The 18,294-nt window shown below is 43.4% G+C and overlaps 1 protein-coding gene across 2 annotated transcripts in view; it reads right to left on the bottom strand.

Moving 5' to 3' along the window:
* Positions 1 to 18,294, bottom strand: part of hmcn1 (hemicentin 1) — an 86,861-nt gene that overhangs the window by 27,521 nt on the left and 41,046 nt on the right. For both annotated transcript variants that reach the window (XM_086115001.1, XM_086115002.1), the window contains exons 28-58: positions 17,785 to 17,932; positions 17,446 to 17,572; positions 17,202 to 17,356; positions 16,600 to 16,878; positions 16,172 to 16,453; positions 15,198 to 15,306; positions 14,952 to 15,121; positions 14,611 to 14,765; positions 12,783 to 12,906; positions 12,564 to 12,665; positions 11,863 to 12,039; positions 11,586 to 11,737; positions 11,037 to 11,160; positions 8,602 to 8,777; positions 6,425 to 6,521; positions 6,094 to 6,216; positions 5,682 to 5,837; positions 5,200 to 5,481; positions 4,957 to 5,124; positions 4,558 to 4,671; positions 4,378 to 4,464; positions 3,622 to 3,813; positions 3,357 to 3,530; positions 3,043 to 3,156; positions 2,795 to 2,940; positions 2,575 to 2,725; positions 1,108 to 1,305; positions 913 to 1,026; positions 551 to 738; positions 317 to 413; positions 71 to 232 (exon numbers count right to left, since the gene is read on the bottom strand). In XM_086115001.1, coding sequence (XP_085971127.1) covers positions 71 to 232; positions 317 to 413; positions 551 to 738; positions 913 to 1,026; positions 1,108 to 1,305; positions 2,575 to 2,725; positions 2,795 to 2,940; positions 3,043 to 3,156; positions 3,357 to 3,530; positions 3,622 to 3,813; positions 4,378 to 4,464; positions 4,558 to 4,671; positions 4,957 to 5,124; positions 5,200 to 5,481; positions 5,682 to 5,837; positions 6,094 to 6,216; positions 6,425 to 6,521; positions 8,602 to 8,777; positions 11,037 to 11,160; positions 11,586 to 11,737; positions 11,863 to 12,039; positions 12,564 to 12,665; positions 12,783 to 12,906; positions 14,611 to 14,765; positions 14,952 to 15,121; positions 15,198 to 15,306; positions 16,172 to 16,453; positions 16,600 to 16,878; positions 17,202 to 17,356; positions 17,446 to 17,572; positions 17,785 to 17,932 — 4,843 coding nt within the window. The remainder of the gene's footprint in view (positions 1 to 70; positions 233 to 316; positions 414 to 550; positions 739 to 912; positions 1,027 to 1,107; positions 1,306 to 2,574; positions 2,726 to 2,794; positions 2,941 to 3,042; positions 3,157 to 3,356; positions 3,531 to 3,621; positions 3,814 to 4,377; positions 4,465 to 4,557; positions 4,672 to 4,956; positions 5,125 to 5,199; positions 5,482 to 5,681; positions 5,838 to 6,093; positions 6,217 to 6,424; positions 6,522 to 8,601; positions 8,778 to 11,036; positions 11,161 to 11,585; positions 11,738 to 11,862; positions 12,040 to 12,563; positions 12,666 to 12,782; positions 12,907 to 14,610; positions 14,766 to 14,951; positions 15,122 to 15,197; positions 15,307 to 16,171; positions 16,454 to 16,599; positions 16,879 to 17,201; positions 17,357 to 17,445; positions 17,573 to 17,784; positions 17,933 to 18,294) is intronic.

Here is an 18,294-nt window from a genome sequence, read left to right as displayed (position 1 = left end):
TCACTGCTAACACATTGATTAAGTGTTACAGACTACTATAGTCCGTCTCCCTGACATCGATTTAACATACCCGGCATGATGAGTGCATTGGTGTTGGCCTGAACTGGACCCCTCTCATTTAACCAACTCAAGGTAGGAGGGGGGAAACCACTGGCTTCACACGACAGGGAGACAAAGTTGTTCACCACGACTGTCACGTTTTCATGGTTTTGGCCTAAAATAGTAGGAGCAACTGAAAGAAAAAAACAAAGCAACCGTCACGTATGTTAGGAAAACAGAACAAAACAAATGGAACAAATTAATATGTTATACTTACCATGCACATTGAGATGAAAGGATTTTTCAACACTTCCAGCCACATTGTCAGCCACACACACATAGCGTCCTGTGTCAGACACTTGGGCTGTCAAAACCTGACGATTCATACACACATAGACACAGAACACATGTTACTAAATGTACCGGTAAGCATTAATTAGATGACAGAGAATGGTACTAAAAAGTATTATCATTATTATTATATATACAGTAAGATTTCCAAACACGCTACCTGAAGTGTTCTGCCATTGGACAGAATCCTATGAGGTCCATCACGGCTGACCAGCTCGTTGTCCTTAAACCAGGTTATCTTGGGGGCGGGGTTGCCGTCCACATGGCATTCCAACAAAGTTGTTTTATTGACCAAGACTGTCACCTCATCGGGTAACTCGTTGTGCATACCTCGTATTGTGGGGGGCACTGGTATAAAACCAATATACAGTTTAGAAATACACACACACACACACACACGCACACACGCACGCACACACACACACACACACACACGTACGCACAAACAGAGATGTCAAATTCTCGTTTCGAAATACTGAATTCAGTCCGAGCCCACACACACATACTACATATTGGACTCACATAATACTCTAACATCATACTGAATGGAATCTTCTCCTGCTTCATTGACAGCCACACATATGTATCTGCCCGAGTCCTCTGCCTGAGTCCTGGGGATCTGTAGCACTCTTCCCCCTGACAATAAAGCACTCACATGTTGGCACACACTTGCTCGTTCTTTCTTTCTGCTCTTTCTTTCAGTTGTTTCCATCTCACCTGGCATGATTAGAATGTTATCATTTGAGATCAGGGGCTGGCCATCTTTGTACCAAGTCAGTGTAGGAGGGGGTACAGCATTGGGCTCACAGTATAGAGAAATTGGATTATTGAGTATCACTTCACGAGCATCCACTCCAAAGCTTGATGGGGACGCTGTATCACCAGATCCGGCGGGTCTGTTGAAACTGGGAGGAACTGAGGAAAAAGGTGAGGGGGCAAGAAACAATGTGCTGAATACACTTTCATTGTGCAAGTATATATTTCATTCATGGAATATTTGCAGGTTTAATGTGTAGTACATGAACATCATTTGATGAGATTGAATATTTGATTCAGAGACATACTGATGATTATTTAAAAAAAATGCTATACAGCAGGGGTGCCCAACCTTTTCTAACTGAAGATCTACTGTTCAAGCAGCAAACCACCTGCAATCGACCCGCTAATGCACATGCACATGCACGCGTGCGCACACCCCCCCCCCCACACACACACACATGCACATGTATACACATGCACACACACACACACACATGTCATGATGAGCAAAACAGCCATAACGGACCCTAATGAACGTTACAGAAATATGGACTAGATACAAGACTGAATTCATCCATCCATCCATTTTTCAAACCGCTTAATCCTCACAAGGGTCACGGGGGGTGCTGGAGTCTATCCCAGCCGTCTCTGGGGAGTAGGCGGGGGACACCCTGAACCGGTTGCCAGCCAATCGCAGACAAGACTGAATTGTGAAGAGGAAACCACTGCCTAACAGAGTGGGAGACCTGATAATACAGGGAGGCAGGGATGCACTTTTGTTGCATGTTAAGTGTAGGAATATCATTATCATAGCTCGCGTATACCGTTTGAAAATGCTTCTCCCGGCGCTCCAAATTCCCATTCTTTGACATTGCCATTGGTGAATTGCAGTTCACACAAACTTATTAAAATAATCATAACAATAGATAGGAGGCCCGGTGGTCCAGTGCTTAGCGCAGAGGTCGTGGGTTCGATCCCGGCTGCGGCCTTCCTGCGTGGGTTTTCTCCGGGTACTTCGGTTTCCTCCCACATTCCAAAAACGTGCATAGCAGGCGTATTGAACACTCTAAATTGTCCCTAGGTGTGAGTGTGAGCGCGGATGGTTGTTCGTTTCTGTGTGCCCTGCGATTGGCTGGCAACCGGTCCAGGGTGTCCCCCGCCTACTGCCCAAAGACAGCTGGGATAGGCTCCAGCATGCCCCGCGACTCTTGTGAGGATAAAGCGGTTCAGAAAATGGATGGATGGCTAACAATAGATATATCTCAACGGCTCTGATCGCAAGCTACAATTGCAGACTGTCTGCGCATTGCCGTTTGACCGCGATCGCCTGGTTGGGCACTCCTGCTTCACAGAAATGATATGAACCCCCCCCCCAGAAAATTCACTGATGGTCTCAGGCACATTTCATCAGTCAACCCAGTTCACCTTGTATATTTACATCAAAGTCCTTCTCGTCCTCTCCAGCTACATTAGTGGCTATGCAAGTGTAACGGCCAGTGTCGGACACCTGAGCATGTCTGATCTGAACAATGCGACCATTAGCTGTGATGGACACGTGCTCATCTGCCAGCAGAATCTGTTTAGAAGAAGCATCAGTGAGAAACATACAGACATGAATACATACACTCAAAAGGAGGTGGTTTACCTTTCCGTCCATGTACCACTGCAGTGCTGGGGTAGGAAAGGCCTGAGCTGCACACTCCATCGTAAGTGTGCTGTTGACCTTGACCTTGACTACTTTAGGGGTTAGTCCTTCACCCAGGATATCGTTTTTATCGATTTGTGGGGGAACTAGGGTCAATAAAGAGAAACAAGCATGACCGGGTATTTCAATAAGGAGGTGTAAAAGAGTTTAAGTGAATAAGCTCCCTTCTACTCTTAGCTTGAACTCACCATATACTTTGACATCATAGTGCTTGAGACTCTCTCCAGCCTCATTTGTGGCAACACAAGTGTAACGCCCAGCATCCTCTTCTTTTGCATTAAAAATCTGCAGGGTTCGGCCACCTGGGAAAGGATAAACAGAGGAACTTCAGATTAGGAATGCGCGCAATGCTCATGTTAGTTACGATATTTTAACAATGTATCACTCACATCAAACTTATACATACTCTATCAATGTAGGCCAAGTCAGAGAAGTGGCCAAACGTGAAATGACCTTTGGAAGAATTGACGGTATACATCAAATATAATCACATAAATATAACCTGGAAGAACTCTGGCATTCTGACTGGACTCGAATGATCTGCCATCTTTGAGCCAGGTGATCAGTGCAGGAGGGTACGACTGAACTTCACACACCAGTGAGGTAGGGCTACTCAAGGTAACCGTCACCTCCTCCGCCGAACCATCTGGTCCTGACCCAGCAATGCCGGGAGAAACTGATGAGAATAGAAGCCAGTCAAATAAGAGAACATGACAAGGTTTAAATTCAGTAACTTCATGATCCTCAGCAGATTCCTCTCTATGTACCCAAGACATTGAGGTTGAAATGGCGGCTGCGATCCCCTGCAATATTTGATGCAAGGCAACTGTATCTGCCAGTGTCAGCCACTTGCACAGCAGAAATTAGGAGGTAACGGCCATGAGACAAGACAAGATGGCGTCCGTCTGGCAGTGATTGTTTTCCATCCTTCAGCCATGTAATTTCTGGGATTGGGTTACCTAACAAAATAGTAACACAGAGACCTAAGTATTATACAGAGCATGGTGTCGGATGTATGAGGGGTCTCAAAAAAGATCCAGGACTGGTGTGACAAAAGATATATTTCAAATCCAAACTAGAAACAAAACACTTTCTCCCCTTCACTGTGGGCCAAACGATTAACCAGTACATCAACAAAGAGATCTTGTGGCTTTTGCTTCGTTTCAGTGAGTGAGAAGAGGCTGGAGTTGTGCCGGAACAACTCGTGTCGACTTCATCGTGACAACATGTCCGTTCACAGTATAATCCTGAACATCCAGCAGCTCCGGGCCAAGAAGAATGTTGAAACTCTGGTGCAACCTCCCTATGTGTTTTTCTTTCTCTTTCTCAAGATCAAAAGATTCATCAAGTAGACCCATTTTGAACAGGATAACATCAAGCAGGCCGTGACAAGAGTGCATGAAGGTGTAGCAGACAGGTCTGGGAAAGACTGAGGGGATTATTTTGAGGGGGAACATTTCACTTAGGCAGCTTGGATTTGAAAAATATCTTTTCTGAGACAAATTTGATAGAATGTCCTTTACCTGAGGCCTCACAGTTTAGAGTAATGTTGTGCCTCTCCTTCACTTTTGTGTCCGTAACACTTCCTTCTTCTACAATACTTGGTGGAACTGGTTACGAATAGGTAAACATGTGTTGACAGGTAATCAGTATCTCCATATGCACAAAAACATATTAAGACAACTAACTTTCAATTCATTTACCCAGGACGGTAAGGTCAAAATTCTTATTTTCTTCTCCTGCACTGTTAGATGCGATGCAGCTGTACCTCCCAGCGTCCTCCACTGCAGCATGCATTAGACGTAGGCTGCGCCCACCTAGACGATAAACACACTCAATTTAATAACCATCATTTGTCATTTGACAAGGTTTAGACATTTGTCACTTAAAAAGTGCAGCCTGTCCATAATAAAACATTGAGAAATTTGGCTGTCAGTCTCTCAGCTGTACAAACAAGCTTTGACATCTGTGGAGAGGTTCAACATTGCATAGAGAATTCATGTTACCTTACATTTGAATAGTACCATCATCTCGGAGAATAATGTTCATGAATGGTCTACATACAATACCCGTGTACCGTCTATTCAGTAAATGAAGTTTACCTGAAAGAACACGAACAGAACCGGTCCCTCTGATTGGTCGACCATCCTTCAACCAGGTGATGGCAGGAAGAGGAATGCCAGAAGCCTCGCAGCTCAGAGCCACCGGGTTCTTCACAACTACACTGACATTTTCGGGGAGCTGAACCTCACCAATGATCGTTGGTGGGACTGGAAAACAGAAAGTAAAAAAGTAAACCGAAGCACAATGCAATTCGACGACACAAAATCGGAGTGACTTCATACCATGCACACTGATGTCATGCTTGTTTTCTGCCTGCCCTGCCACATTAACAGCAATACAGGTGTAGCGTCCCGTGTCCGAAATGTTCGCATCTTTAATCTGAAGCAGCCTTCCCTCATTAAGAATCTTAGCATTATGGAGGCCTGTGATGGGCCGGCCATCTTTCAGCCAGGTGACCGCCGGCCGTGGCACGCCATCTGCAGCACACTGTAACATCACATCGCCTCCTTTTGTCACAACGATGCCGTCGGCGTCACCCTCGTTGGGTCTGATGGAAGGGCGGACTAATATGAGAAGAGCACATAGGAAGCGGGGACACAATATGCACGTTTAAGGTATGCAATATTAAATACACATATATTATGTCATATTTCAACCTTCATTTTATTAGACCGGAATAGATTACAGTTACAGTTTCTCATAAATGAATGAATCTTGGCTGAAGCAATAAATAGGTGCCCCAGATCGGTTAGTCTGTACGAACCATAAACCTGCAGGCTGTACTCCTTGGATGTGCTGCCAGCTGCACTGGAAGCCGAACAGACATAGGAAGCTGCGTCTGCCCTCTCAGCATTGGAAATCTGCAGGTGCCGACCTCCTGACAAAACCCTGAGACGCTCGTCAGATGGGAGCACCGCACCTGGAATGCAAGCAGTTACGAACCGCGAAACGAATCTCACGCATGTGCCTTTTAATATTGCATGGATGGTTTACTTAGAATTAGTGTGGTGAATAAATCGCAGAATAAAACAAAACAAAAAAAAATCACCCAGGTATATTGCATCATACCTGTGTATAATTAACCGACGGGTAACAGCAAACATTTGATTGAAGAAAAAAAAAAAGTAAAAGTAAGTGTATTGTACAAAAAGATCCTGGCAAACACTCAAACTTACCATCCTTCCTCCAGCTGAGCCTGGGAGGTGGGATTCCACTGGATTCACAAACTAGTGTGATGAGACTTCCTTCAATCACTGTGAGTGGTGACACCTCTTCCGAGCCTCGAATACTTGGAGAAACTGTAGTAGTGATAGGTCACCCCAAAAAAATTCTGCAGTATTTAATCAACTTTCTAGGTGCATTTTTACTGAGCTCTAAACAAAACAATCACGGTCCATATTTGATATTTGCTATATGAGAGGGATAATTTGCGTTGTACTGATCTGCATAACACTAATTGTTTGGATGATTTGCGACAGTATATGTTTTCCAAAGCACAGAACTCACCCCACACATTCACGTTATAGTTCTTCTCTGTCTTGCCAGCAATGTTCGTGGCCTCACAGGTATACCTGCCTGAGTCCTGCACCTGAGCACTGACAACCTAGCAATAAGAGTCACAGAAAAAGCATAAGCTCAATACCGAGCCTGATACTGCACAGTATATGACGGACACAAATATTGGGAGACCTCATCTTTACACCAACATGCCTTGCCAAAGTACGGAAATGGAGTGTATGCCCCTCCCTCCACTCTTCTGGAAAGGCTTTCCACAAGATTTTGGAGTGTATCTATGGGAATCTTTGTCCATTCATCCAAAAGAATAATTCTGAGGACATGAGAAATGGCCTCACTTACGATCTCTAGTCACTATCCAAAACACTTGTAGGATGCACTAGAGCAGTGGTTCTTAACTCATTCAATCCCAGCCATTTTCACTGGAGCAACCCCCTCAATCCCAGCGTTATACTGGATTTTGACTGATCTTGCAAGGCCCACAGAATATTTGGTTCTAATGCTATTTAAACATGGAGCCTACCAAAATAAAGTTTGGACTCTCTTCTTTCAGCAGAAAAAAAAATTGTTTCTATCTTTTTCCATTCTTCAGCAATCAGCATTACAAAATGGCTACGTTTCATGCAAATGGCGATTCCTGGACAAAAATTGGAGAAAAAGAGCTTTTTGTAAAAGCATGCATTTCAAGCACGTGAGGCACCACTGCCGCCTACTGGTCACTTTTTTTTAACATGATTTACAATGTAAACAGCTTATTCTCATTCACAGATTGCATCAGACCCTCCTCCTCTATATGACGCAAAAAAAAGACTTAGCTGTACAAGTACGTCCTTGGTAGGCGGGGCCTAATTTTAAAAAGACGTACAAGTACGTCTTGTGGAATGAAAGAGTTAACCTTGTTAGAGGTACTGAACCCAACCAGTTCATATGCACATTCACCGAACCCTTCATTAGTGAAAAATAAAAATATGATTCAAGAAGTGTTCCTTCAGTTTTGAGTTGCTCAACTTGGCATGACAAATCACGCAGATAGGACTCCCATCTCTTTCCGTGATGCATGTGAATCCGTGTTGTAAATATTCGTCTGACCGTTTTTTTTTCTGTTGCTTGACATAGTTAGCATGTATTAAAAAAAATTCCAAAAAAAAAATCACACGACGTACTATCACGACAGTCACTCGTCGATGGCTGAGCGAACTAAATTTCCCGCAGCACTGATTGGACAAGCAATGTAATGTGATCATCTGCAGCCAGTGATGGCCAAGCGTGCGGGTCATAATTAATTGACATGTTGAGACAGGTGTGTCTTAACCTTCAAGGCAAAGGCTCCGTCAAACCCCTGAGACCGATTCCCTGAAAACCTGGGGTTCGATCGAACCCACTTTGAGAACCACTGCACTAGAGTCAAATGCATCCTAAGTGTTTGATGGCGTTGAACACACGACTGCCACGTTCTTCCATGCCGAACTTACCCGAGCCATTTCAAATGACTCCCAAGAAATTGAAAACCAATAAATGTCTTCATTTCGGGCGGCATCCATGTGTCCATTTTTTATTTGGTGGGTAGGAAGGATCAAGCCTGGATGAATCTCCACGTATAGACAAACAACCACTGTGTTGGCCTCTTAGTAAGGGGTCAAGCCCAAGCCTTGATTGATTAATCACTGTCAGTTATTAATTAATTGATTAAGAGGTTTGTTCCCATAGCTGCATGTGAACACTTCAAGCAAATATACAGGACATATACAGTGCATGCAGTACACTTAATATAAAGTGCAAGATAGCAATTTATATTTTTATTGTTGTTGTTGTCTGCTAAGGCAGGGGTGTCAAACTCATTTTTGTCGCGGGCCACGTTGTAGTTACGGTTTACCTTGCTGGGCCGTTATGAATTTTGGGAAACCATATAAATGTTTAATCCGCTCCACATATTACATACACAGCGCACAACAAATTGATGGATAACTAGTTTTAAAATCAGAAGTCAAAAATAATGACTCTTATTGTGGATTACATATGACAATTTGAAATTTTGGTACGGACTTTAGCAAGCATCATGGAACTCCACATGCTTGATTTGCTTTCACGGGCCACATAAAATGATGTGGTGGGCCAGATCTGGCCCCCGGGCCTTGACTTTGACAACTGTGCTAAGATATATTTCCTACCTTGAGCAAATTCCCATCTGCTGAGAGAGTCAGACCAGGTTTTGTGAACAGTGGACGGCCATCTTTGCGCCACGACAGAGTGGGTGGGGGAATGGCATCACTCAGACAGTGCAGGTCCACCGAACTTCCGAGCATCACGGTAGCGTTCATTTCCTCTCCCTTGATGTTGGGCGGCACTGTGGAAGATGTTTGGATATTTTAAAATGAAATGCCTAATACGGGAGACTAGATTATGAAAGGTATGCAAGTACTAAGATTGTCTTATAGTGATTCCTATAATTAGTTTTTAGGTTAGAGTTGTTCAGGGGAGTCCTACGCTTGTATTTCTCTCTTACAATTTATTATTATCTGAGGGCATGAACTCCTCGATACATGATCTTCTAAGTTGGGCATCTGGGTCTAGATCTTTTGCTAAGCTAGCAGCGATAAACTCATTCACCAATTGTTTGTGTTTTTAAGGTTTGGGCTGCCTCTTTGCTAAACACCTTATCACTCATCATATGTAATCCAACATCCTGTGTCATAACTTCCATCCATCCATTGACTGCTTATCCTCCTTCGGGTCGCACCCAGCAAGTACATTAAATAACTTTGAATATGCGGCTGTGTCATGGCACTTTTCCAATTACGGTAAGTATTGTGCTCTTTATTCAGTTTTTCTATAGTCATTATTTCCTCTCCCAAGACACTCTGCTCATTTGTTAAAATGTGGTCTCATTGATAAAATTATTGCAAGGCAATTTCCTCTGTATCGTGGACAGAAAAGAGAGCAAGTGGGAAGGATTCAAACAGGCCTTCACTCAGTATTTGGTCAGACGCGGGAAGCTGCCGAAGAATGGTAGCAATTACCACAGCAAATCTTCCGTCATTTCTTAGGACAAACTCTTCTTGATCTTTCAGAGGAAACGCACACCGTGTGGATGTTTGCATTTCGCATACATCCAGTGCTTGTTTAAACAGACATGGGAGGGGCCTCCATGATTCCCTGCCGGTAAACGACATGTCTTATGTTTCCAAAGTGACATCCGCTTTGATTGGAGCGATATAGGCCATTACGTGTTCAACTCCCTGCAGGAAGCTAACAATATTTATTGAAAGGCAAAGCTTATTCTGGCCGCACTTCCTCTCAATACACATGCTTTTCAAGACCCCTGTGACACATCGCCGGTGTGATCTGTAGGTCTGGTGGAAGAAAAAAAACGCCGTCCAATGTCAGTAGCAATTTGGCAATAAAGCAAAGAATAGAAGGTTGGAAAGAGAACAATGGAACAAGCAGAGCTTTTGCTGCTTGTTCCTCTGTGCTTGCCAAGACCTTTGATCATTTATCATCGTCAAACGTGTTTTACGGATATTTTGAATACTACATCATAGCACATTGCTGGCACCCCCCCCCCTCCAAAAAAAAAAGAACCAATCAGATCAATGTCAGATCCTGAATAAAAACTATTTGATTAACAAGAGAGGCACGGCATGGCTCAGTGGTAGAATGGAAGTCTCGCAACCCAGAAGTTGCGGGTTCAATCACCAGCTCTGCATCTGATCATGTTGAAATGTCCTTGAGGAAGATACGGAACCTCCTGATGTAGCGCTTTGAGCGCCTTGAAGGTGGGAAAGTGTTCTAAAAGTGAAAGCCCATTGAAAACAATAGCTGTGTTTCTCAATTTCTTCATCAGATAAAGGACCACTTGTACATGTTGAGTTTATCACCCCAACATCACATTTACAACCCCATCCAGCTTTACAGTTCGTCCGTCACTCTGCGTGAGTCTTTTGACATTTGGAGTAGAATGGCGCAAGTTACGACAAGAAATTTCAAATCTACCAGCTGTGCCGGCCTATGAGCCGCTCCTTTTTTCCCCACGCTTTGAACCCTGTGACTTTTAATGTGACTCGGTTTACTTTGGACTTTTTACTGACGAGCTTCAAGCTGCCCATAGATTTAACCATAATCTCGTCACGTCTGACCAATGAAATTACTCAACACGTCGCAGTGGCCCAATGAAACTGTCGGAGTTCACCCTCAATCCTCTTATCAGTCATTTGCGATTGGAGTGCACACGCGTGGGCGAGGGGCGGGTTGCCTGACAGAAAGGCACGAAAGTGTGTGTGCAATGCGGCGCGGGGCCGCAAAGAGAGGCATCATGAGTTGAGTTTAAATAGCACAAATCCAAACATCTCTGCAGTGCAACCCCCATCGCTCTGTCGTTTGCGGGGCTTACCAATGCCCACCAAAAATAAAATGGGTGTGGCATGGGACCCTCTAAAATTAAAATTAAAAAATAAGATAAAATAAAGATTAATGCACCCACAAGAATCTCATGGACCACTTGACTTTTCACCACCAGTGATACATGGACTTTGATGGACGTAAGACATGGTACATGTGAATATCACTAGAGAACATATTCAACAACCGATAAATGGTGATGACTCACCATAAACCTTCAGATCATAATCTTGCTGTTGCTCTCCTCCAGCGTTGACAGCAACACAGGTATACCGGCCCATGTCACTAACCTGTGCACTACGCAGAGACAGCACCTTGCCACCAGACAAGACCTGTGGGACAGCCGCAGTAAGCGAGTGTGTCTGTATAATTTACATGGATTCAAGGGTTGATAATAATAATAATAATAACAATAATAATAGTAAATCTGCTCTCTTTTATCGATTCATACTGTACAGTCCATTACATTTAAGACTGCCAACTGTCCAAGTTCCAATGCATGTTTGGCATCTATAGCCGCCCGTCTTTGGGAGTGAAGGAGTTAACTCAAAAGCAGAATGTCATTGTGAATATTCAACACATTTTTAATCTTACATGCAAATGTGAGGCAAGTGTAGCCTATTGCTTACCGTTGAAGACACAACACAATAACGTACCTATTCAGGAATTTGTGAATTGACCGCAACCAAGATATGCGTTGCATAAGGTTGTTTGTTAAAATACAATAAAAGATACAAAAACAAACAAAACAAAAAACCTGTGTGCCATGGGATACACTTGTCACAGGGCTGCCATCTTTGAGCCAGGTGAGACTAGGTAAGGGCACTCCCGTAGCCTCGCATTCCAGTCTGCCAGGCTCCTTCACGACTACTGTTACTGTGCCACCTCGGCTTGTGATGACCGGCGGCACTGCATAAGAAAGTTGAAAAACGTTTCACTGCACACACTCATGACAGCAGTCTGACGTTCGTAGGGACACAAACAAATGAAAACATCTGCTGTAACTGGCAAAACCTCCCAAAAAAGACACTGACCGAACACCTGCAAGCTGTGGGATATCTCTGCAACTCCGGCCAAGTTGACTGCTATGCATCTGTATATCCCTGCATCCGAGAGCTGAGCTCTTTCAATCTCCAGTACCTGGCCACGTTTCAGCAGAGTCACCCCAGCTGCATTTGTCAGCGGTCGACCGTCTTTGGACCATGTTATCGCTGTGACACAAAGAAGCCGGTGTGAATATTAAGAGGCAAGCATTTGCGGTGATATTATGCATCTCCCAAACCTGCCTTCTACCACCTATTAAAGAGTCTTACCTCAAGATACACTATCCTGTACCCTGTATACCCCAAACTGATCCAGCATAATTGTCCACCCCAACAGTCGCCTTGATTTTAAGAGCTGAATTATGTCTCAAAGGTTAGATGTAGATGTGTAATATAACATTTTTACACTTTATTATTTCACAGACCCCGGCAGATCTGGAATGCAACATTAGATCCAAAATACAAACACATCCCCAGAAAAGTCTTCAATTATCTGGAATAGGAGTGGTTATCCGTAGAGTGCACGCTACAGTGCACGGAAAGAATGGCAGGGGGAATGAAGTCACCAGTGCGGAGTCATCTGAGATCAATTTTCTGCTGATACATTGATGGAAAAGCCGTGGCTACTGCACGGGTCAGTCGAAATTGTGCCTTTGAGCGAGAGAAGAGAGGAGGGTGTTTGTGAGTCTCACCAGGTAATGGACTGCCTGCGGCCTTGCACTCAAGCTCAGTCGAGAAGCCTGATAGGATGGTCTGGTTGATGATGTCTCCAGGGGCTGAGATCGTGGGGGGCACTGCGAAAAACACATGGTCGAACATAAGCACAACGCAACAGATGAGCGAAGAGAAATGGACGACAACAAATGAGAGGAAACAAGATGTGGAGAATCCACTCGATATTTCTCTCTTACCATGGACACTGAGGCGTATGTTTTTTTGAGCTTCACCAGCAGCATTTGTGGCCAGACAGGTGTATTTCCCAGAATCCTCTTGTCTAGCCCCTAAGACCTTTAGAACTCTGCCTGCTGACTCGAGCTGGTGTACAAAACCACACACACGCACACACACACAGACAGACACACAAGAAAAAACAAATCTGATTACCGTCAATGTTAAATTGTGAAAGACTTTCTTATTTGTGTCAACAGTCACAGCGACTCGAAAACATATTCATACTTCTTGAACTTTTTCACATTTTGCCACCTTACAACCACAAACCTCAATGTTTTATTTCTTGAGATTTTATATGATCAACCAACAAAAAGCAGCACAGAATTGTGAATTGGAAGAGAAATAATTCACAGTCTGCCTGATTGGATGGAGAACTTTTGAGAACAGCATTTTCTTTTTTCTCAAGTCTTGCCACAGATGTTCGATGGAATTTAGAGCGGGCCATTATAACACGTGGATATTCTTTCATCTAAACCATTCCATTGAAGCTCTGGTTTTCTGTTTAGGATCATTGTCCTGCTGTAAGATGAAGATCCTTCCCAATCTTAAATCTTTTGCAGTGTCCAACAGGTTTTTGTCCAGCATTGCCATGTATTAGCTTCCCATCAACTCTGACCCGCTTCCCTATATGAAGAAAAGCAAGCCCAAGGCATGATGTTGCCACCACCATGTTTTAAGGCGGGTACTCTGTATTCTGGGTGTTTTAAATATGGGACGTTTTCAGACACAAACAGCACTTTGCATTTAGGCCAAATAACTCAACTTTGGTTTCATCTGACCAAAACATCTTGTTTTGCATGTTTGTGGTGTCCCCCAAATGGTAAATGGGACTTCTTATGCCTTCCTTTCAGCAATTCTTTCCTGCCACTCTTCCATACAGGCCAGATCTGTGGAGTATATAACCTCTAGACAAGGCAAGACAGCTTTATTCATATAGAACGTATCATGCACAAGGCAACTCATTGTGTTTCACACAAGCAAGGACATAACTCCTAAAAGCATTTTCAAACACAACAGTTAACGACATTCAGAGGTAAAGCAAAAAGTAGCTTGTAAAAATTACAAAAAGAACATACATTCATCACAGAAAATCTTTTAAACGTAAAATTAATAAAATTGGGTTTCTGAAATAGCTAAAAGGAAAAAAAATAATTTAAAATTTCTGAAGGAGTTTGTGGCATTCATCAGTGGAGGCTTCAAGCCTTGTTGCTAATCGCAGTCTTGCGCTAATTATTAGGCCATGCTCACATTGAAAAGGAAAACGTGGAAGGAAATGGTCACAGGCGGCTGTATGTAAAAAAAGAAATGGAAAGTATCCAGGAGAAGTCCAGAAAAGAAAAAAAAACAGCCATCAGCTGAAGGAATGCAGGCAAACGCAGGAGCGGAACAGCTGGCGTCTCCAAACTATGCGGCAGGAAGCAGACAGATTGAACGACCTGAGCTGTGGATTTTTGCATTTGACCATTCGGTACAGACTTTAGCAAGGATTATGGAAGTTGACACATGAATTGCATGTGCGGGTCACATAAAATGATGTGACGGGCTGGATCTGGCCCCCAGGCCTTGACTTTGACACCTGTGGTCTATATGATATCTCAACATAATACACTCAAGTTTGTCATTGTAGGGTTAAAAAATGTGTAAAAATTCAAGGGGTATGAAAATATTTTCAAGGCAGTGTTATTATATGCATTGTCCTTTTGCTATGCTGGTGAAATAAGCGTACAGTAGAATTTGTTTTAAATAAACAATGACTATTTGTCATCCTCAAATAATCCATTCATCAACCTTTAAGTGCTCCTGTGATGTATCAACAGGTCGACCATCTTTAAGCCAGGTCATGGTTGGTGCAGGGATGCCACTCGAGATGCACTCCAGATTGATTGCTTTGTGCAGAACAACCGCACGCTCGGCAGTCCCAGTGGAACGAATGGATGGAGGAACTGGAATAGTTCAGAGGGGAGACTCATTGTCTATTTTGTCGAACAGGAGAAGAGTCAAAATGGCAATTGGACAAAGCAGTAAAAGAAAGCGAATAGAAATAATCACCCAAATATTTCCCCCAGTATGCATTTCGAGGGTACATACACAATTCCTTATTCCTTATTTCGATTTGAAGAAACTAGTACCTTGTACAACCACATTGAAGTCCTTCTCTTGGTCTCCTCCTTCATTGGTAGCCACACACTGAAACCGACCCGTGTCAGAGACCTGAGCACGAGGGATAATCAGTCGCCAGCCGTTGGCTGCAAGTCGCAGCCCTTCGCCATATCTGACTAACTGTCCATCTTTATACCACCTGAGGATGGAGATTGTTACAATGACTTTGTTCATTCTATGGAACAAGTGAAAAAAATTCCACGCGGAGGTCTTACGTTATTGCGGGTGCAGGTGTTCCAGTGGCTTGGCATTCCAGCTCCAGAGGGGTGTTGACAATTATGGTGCTGTCAGTCATCTCGTCTCCTCCATCAATAGAAGGCGGCACTGAGGGCATTTTTTTAAAGATAAATTCTCCAGGTTGGGATACTCAGAATGTGCAAATCTATTTTATTATTGGTTGTCTGTTATGGTTTCCCGGCTGTGGCCTCTCTGTGTGGACTTTGCATTTTCTGATGCCTTCGAGGGTTTTCTCCGGGTACTCCCACATTCCAAAAACATGCATGGCAGGTTAATGGAACACTCAAAATTGAGTGTGAGCACGGATGGTTGTTCGTCTCTGTGTGCCCTGTGATTGGCTGGCCACCGGATAGGGGTGTCCCCTGCCTACTGCCCGAAGACAGCTGGGATAGGCTCCAGCACGCCTCACGACCCTTGTGAGGATAAAGCGGACCGAAAAATGGATGGATGGATAGATGTTATGGTTTCATAAACTCAAATTTGTTGCATCTGCACTGTAGAACGCGACAATAGAGACTTTGTATTTTATTTTGTGGTTGTTTATGTGCCCTCAAAATAAGGTTGGGTCGAGCTTGTCAAAATAAGCAAGCCTACAAAGTATGTTCACACGCACCTGCGTGCACTGTGATACAGTATATGAAATCGCTTGGTTAACTGGAGCAAATAATAAGGTGATATGTCATTTATGGTAACTCGACATCATTTAAGGAGATTGCGAGCATATTTTAAAGAGTTTGATACAATCGCTACACTGTATATCGCTATGCGTTAGCAATCGTAAGTTAGCACACTTCCGATGCAAGAATTCTGCTTCCATAAATATAATCCACTGCATCAAATAAATGCATTAGTGTATCATAAATACAATATAATAATCCAATCCCAATAATCCATTTAGTATTGTATATTATGTGTGCCACATCTATACTTCCACACAGATATTTGTGCATACCCAAAACTCTGACGTCATACGTGACTTCCGCCTCCCCAGCAATGCTTGTTGCCACACAAACGTAGCGTCCTGAGTCCGACACCATGGCTGACATGATTTCAATTTTCCTCCCTTGGTCAAAGACTCGCACTTTGTCTCCGTGTTGGACTGGAACGTCGTCCTTCAGCCAGGTAAGGGAAGGGGGAGGGTAGCCACCAGCCTCACACTCTAAGATGAGAGGCTTACTGAGAACCACCTTTCTTTCAGAAGTTCCGCTCTGTCCTCCTGCTATGGATGGAGGCACTGTCGATGGAGGATGAATCAGGAGAAAAAGGAGAATAATTGTAAAATTACCACTTTATTTTCACTCTCACATTCACTAAGTGCAAGAACACGGGTTATTACAGTATAAAACTGAAGGAACCCATCATAAATTATTGATTTCTTACAGTAGATATCAAGCTCAAAGCTCTTTTCAGCGGTTCCGGAGACACTGGTCACCTTGCAGGTGTACTGGCCAACATCTGACGCTTGCACCCGAAGGATCTTCAGGAAACGCCCCTGCTCTACATACTGAGACTGGCGGCTAGAAAGGATGGCCTCTCCTTTTCGGAACCAGGTGATGATGGGGAGTGGCACTCCCCGTGCCTCACACTCAAGCGTGACGACTGTGTCCAGCAGGGCGGTAACTTCTGTTGTTTGGTTACCACCTCTGATGGATGGGGGAACTTGGAATAAAAACATTTAAAAAAAAAACTAAACAAAACATAAAGTTGTAACATGTCACTTGCCACGGGATTTTTGTGTCTGACCAATTTCATGACAATGTTCTAGGTGCACTTTCAACGGTTAAAAGCAGTCTATCTTCATAAACCCTGAGCAATAAATCCTTCTTTGGAGACGTGTTGTGACGTACTTCACACATATTTTTATATCATGCCTTTGTAAAACCATATTAGAGCTCCTGAGACATTTTTCCAAATACAGTATTTTGTCCTGAGAAAGAAAACAATGGGAATGGCTGACCCCAATTTTTCAGTTAAATCCTCACCATACACCTTGAGATTGAAGTCCTTGGACTGTTTGCCAGCCGTATTCATGACGCTACAGTGATACCTCGCCTGGTCTCCTAGACGGGCACTCTTTATTCTTAACACTTGACCGTGGTCCATGACCTCCAAGTTTGGATCCCCAAGAAATACCAGCCTAGAAACACAAAATAGCATGATTGAAAGGGAATGATTAAAGAAGGCTTTCATTCACATTGACCATTCATAATGTTTTTGGGTACTAACCTTCGATCCTTGTACCACTGGATCGTGGGAAATGGCACTCCTTTTACTTTGCACTCCAACCTGATCTCCTGTTTGAGAATTCCAGACATATCTTGGGGAGAATCGGACCCCGCAATGGTGGGTGGGACTGTGACAGAGAAGACATATGGTTAATGAATCATTCACCCCCCACTATCATATCATACTGTATATCCTGTCTGGGAAAGATGCAGCCCACCGATCGAGATTTTAAGCAAGATCCCATCCTGGAGCATCCTGCTTATCAAAATCAGCATTGTGCTGCCCAATTATTAATAAACCACACTTTTGTTTCCATATGATTTATCTGCTTTTACTCACCCAGTACATCCACAAAGAAGTCTTTTTGTGTGCTGCCAGCAATGTTGAGGGCTTCACAGGTGTAGCTGCCTGCATCTGCTGTCGCTGCCTTCAATAGTTTCAAGGTTTTCCCCTTATCGACAATCTGAATGTTGTTACTAGCCTCTACCTATAAGACAACATAATGGATTATGAAACATACATTAAGAAAAGGACAAAAGAACAGGCCATTAATAACCTATAACTCTCAGCAGAGCCTGTGATTTATACAGCTACTCAATGTTGTTTTGCTGTTTTCCATGTAAAAAAAAATAATCAAATACTAAGTTTGGTGTTGAAATATTTGTATGCTGTTCATTTGTTGAACTACTTTTGTAAATAGCTCATTTATCGTCTGAGCTTCTAAAACGCTGGATTACAGATCCATTGTGGGCTTCCTGTGCATGTTCAAATCCTACCAACAGCAACTTTGAGAAAATCTCCGCTCATCCAGTCAGTCAACTGATAGAATGCTCATAAAAGACCACTTGG

This window comes from Hippocampus guttulatus, chromosome 7 (assembly GCF_054856545.1).
Source record: "Hippocampus guttulatus isolate MCC_2025c chromosome 7, RoL_Hgut_1.0, whole genome shotgun sequence".
NCBI classification, from domain to species: domain Eukaryota; kingdom Metazoa; phylum Chordata; class Actinopteri; order Syngnathiformes; family Syngnathidae; genus Hippocampus; species Hippocampus guttulatus.
This window is presented reverse-complemented; position numbering and strand designations above follow the sequence as displayed.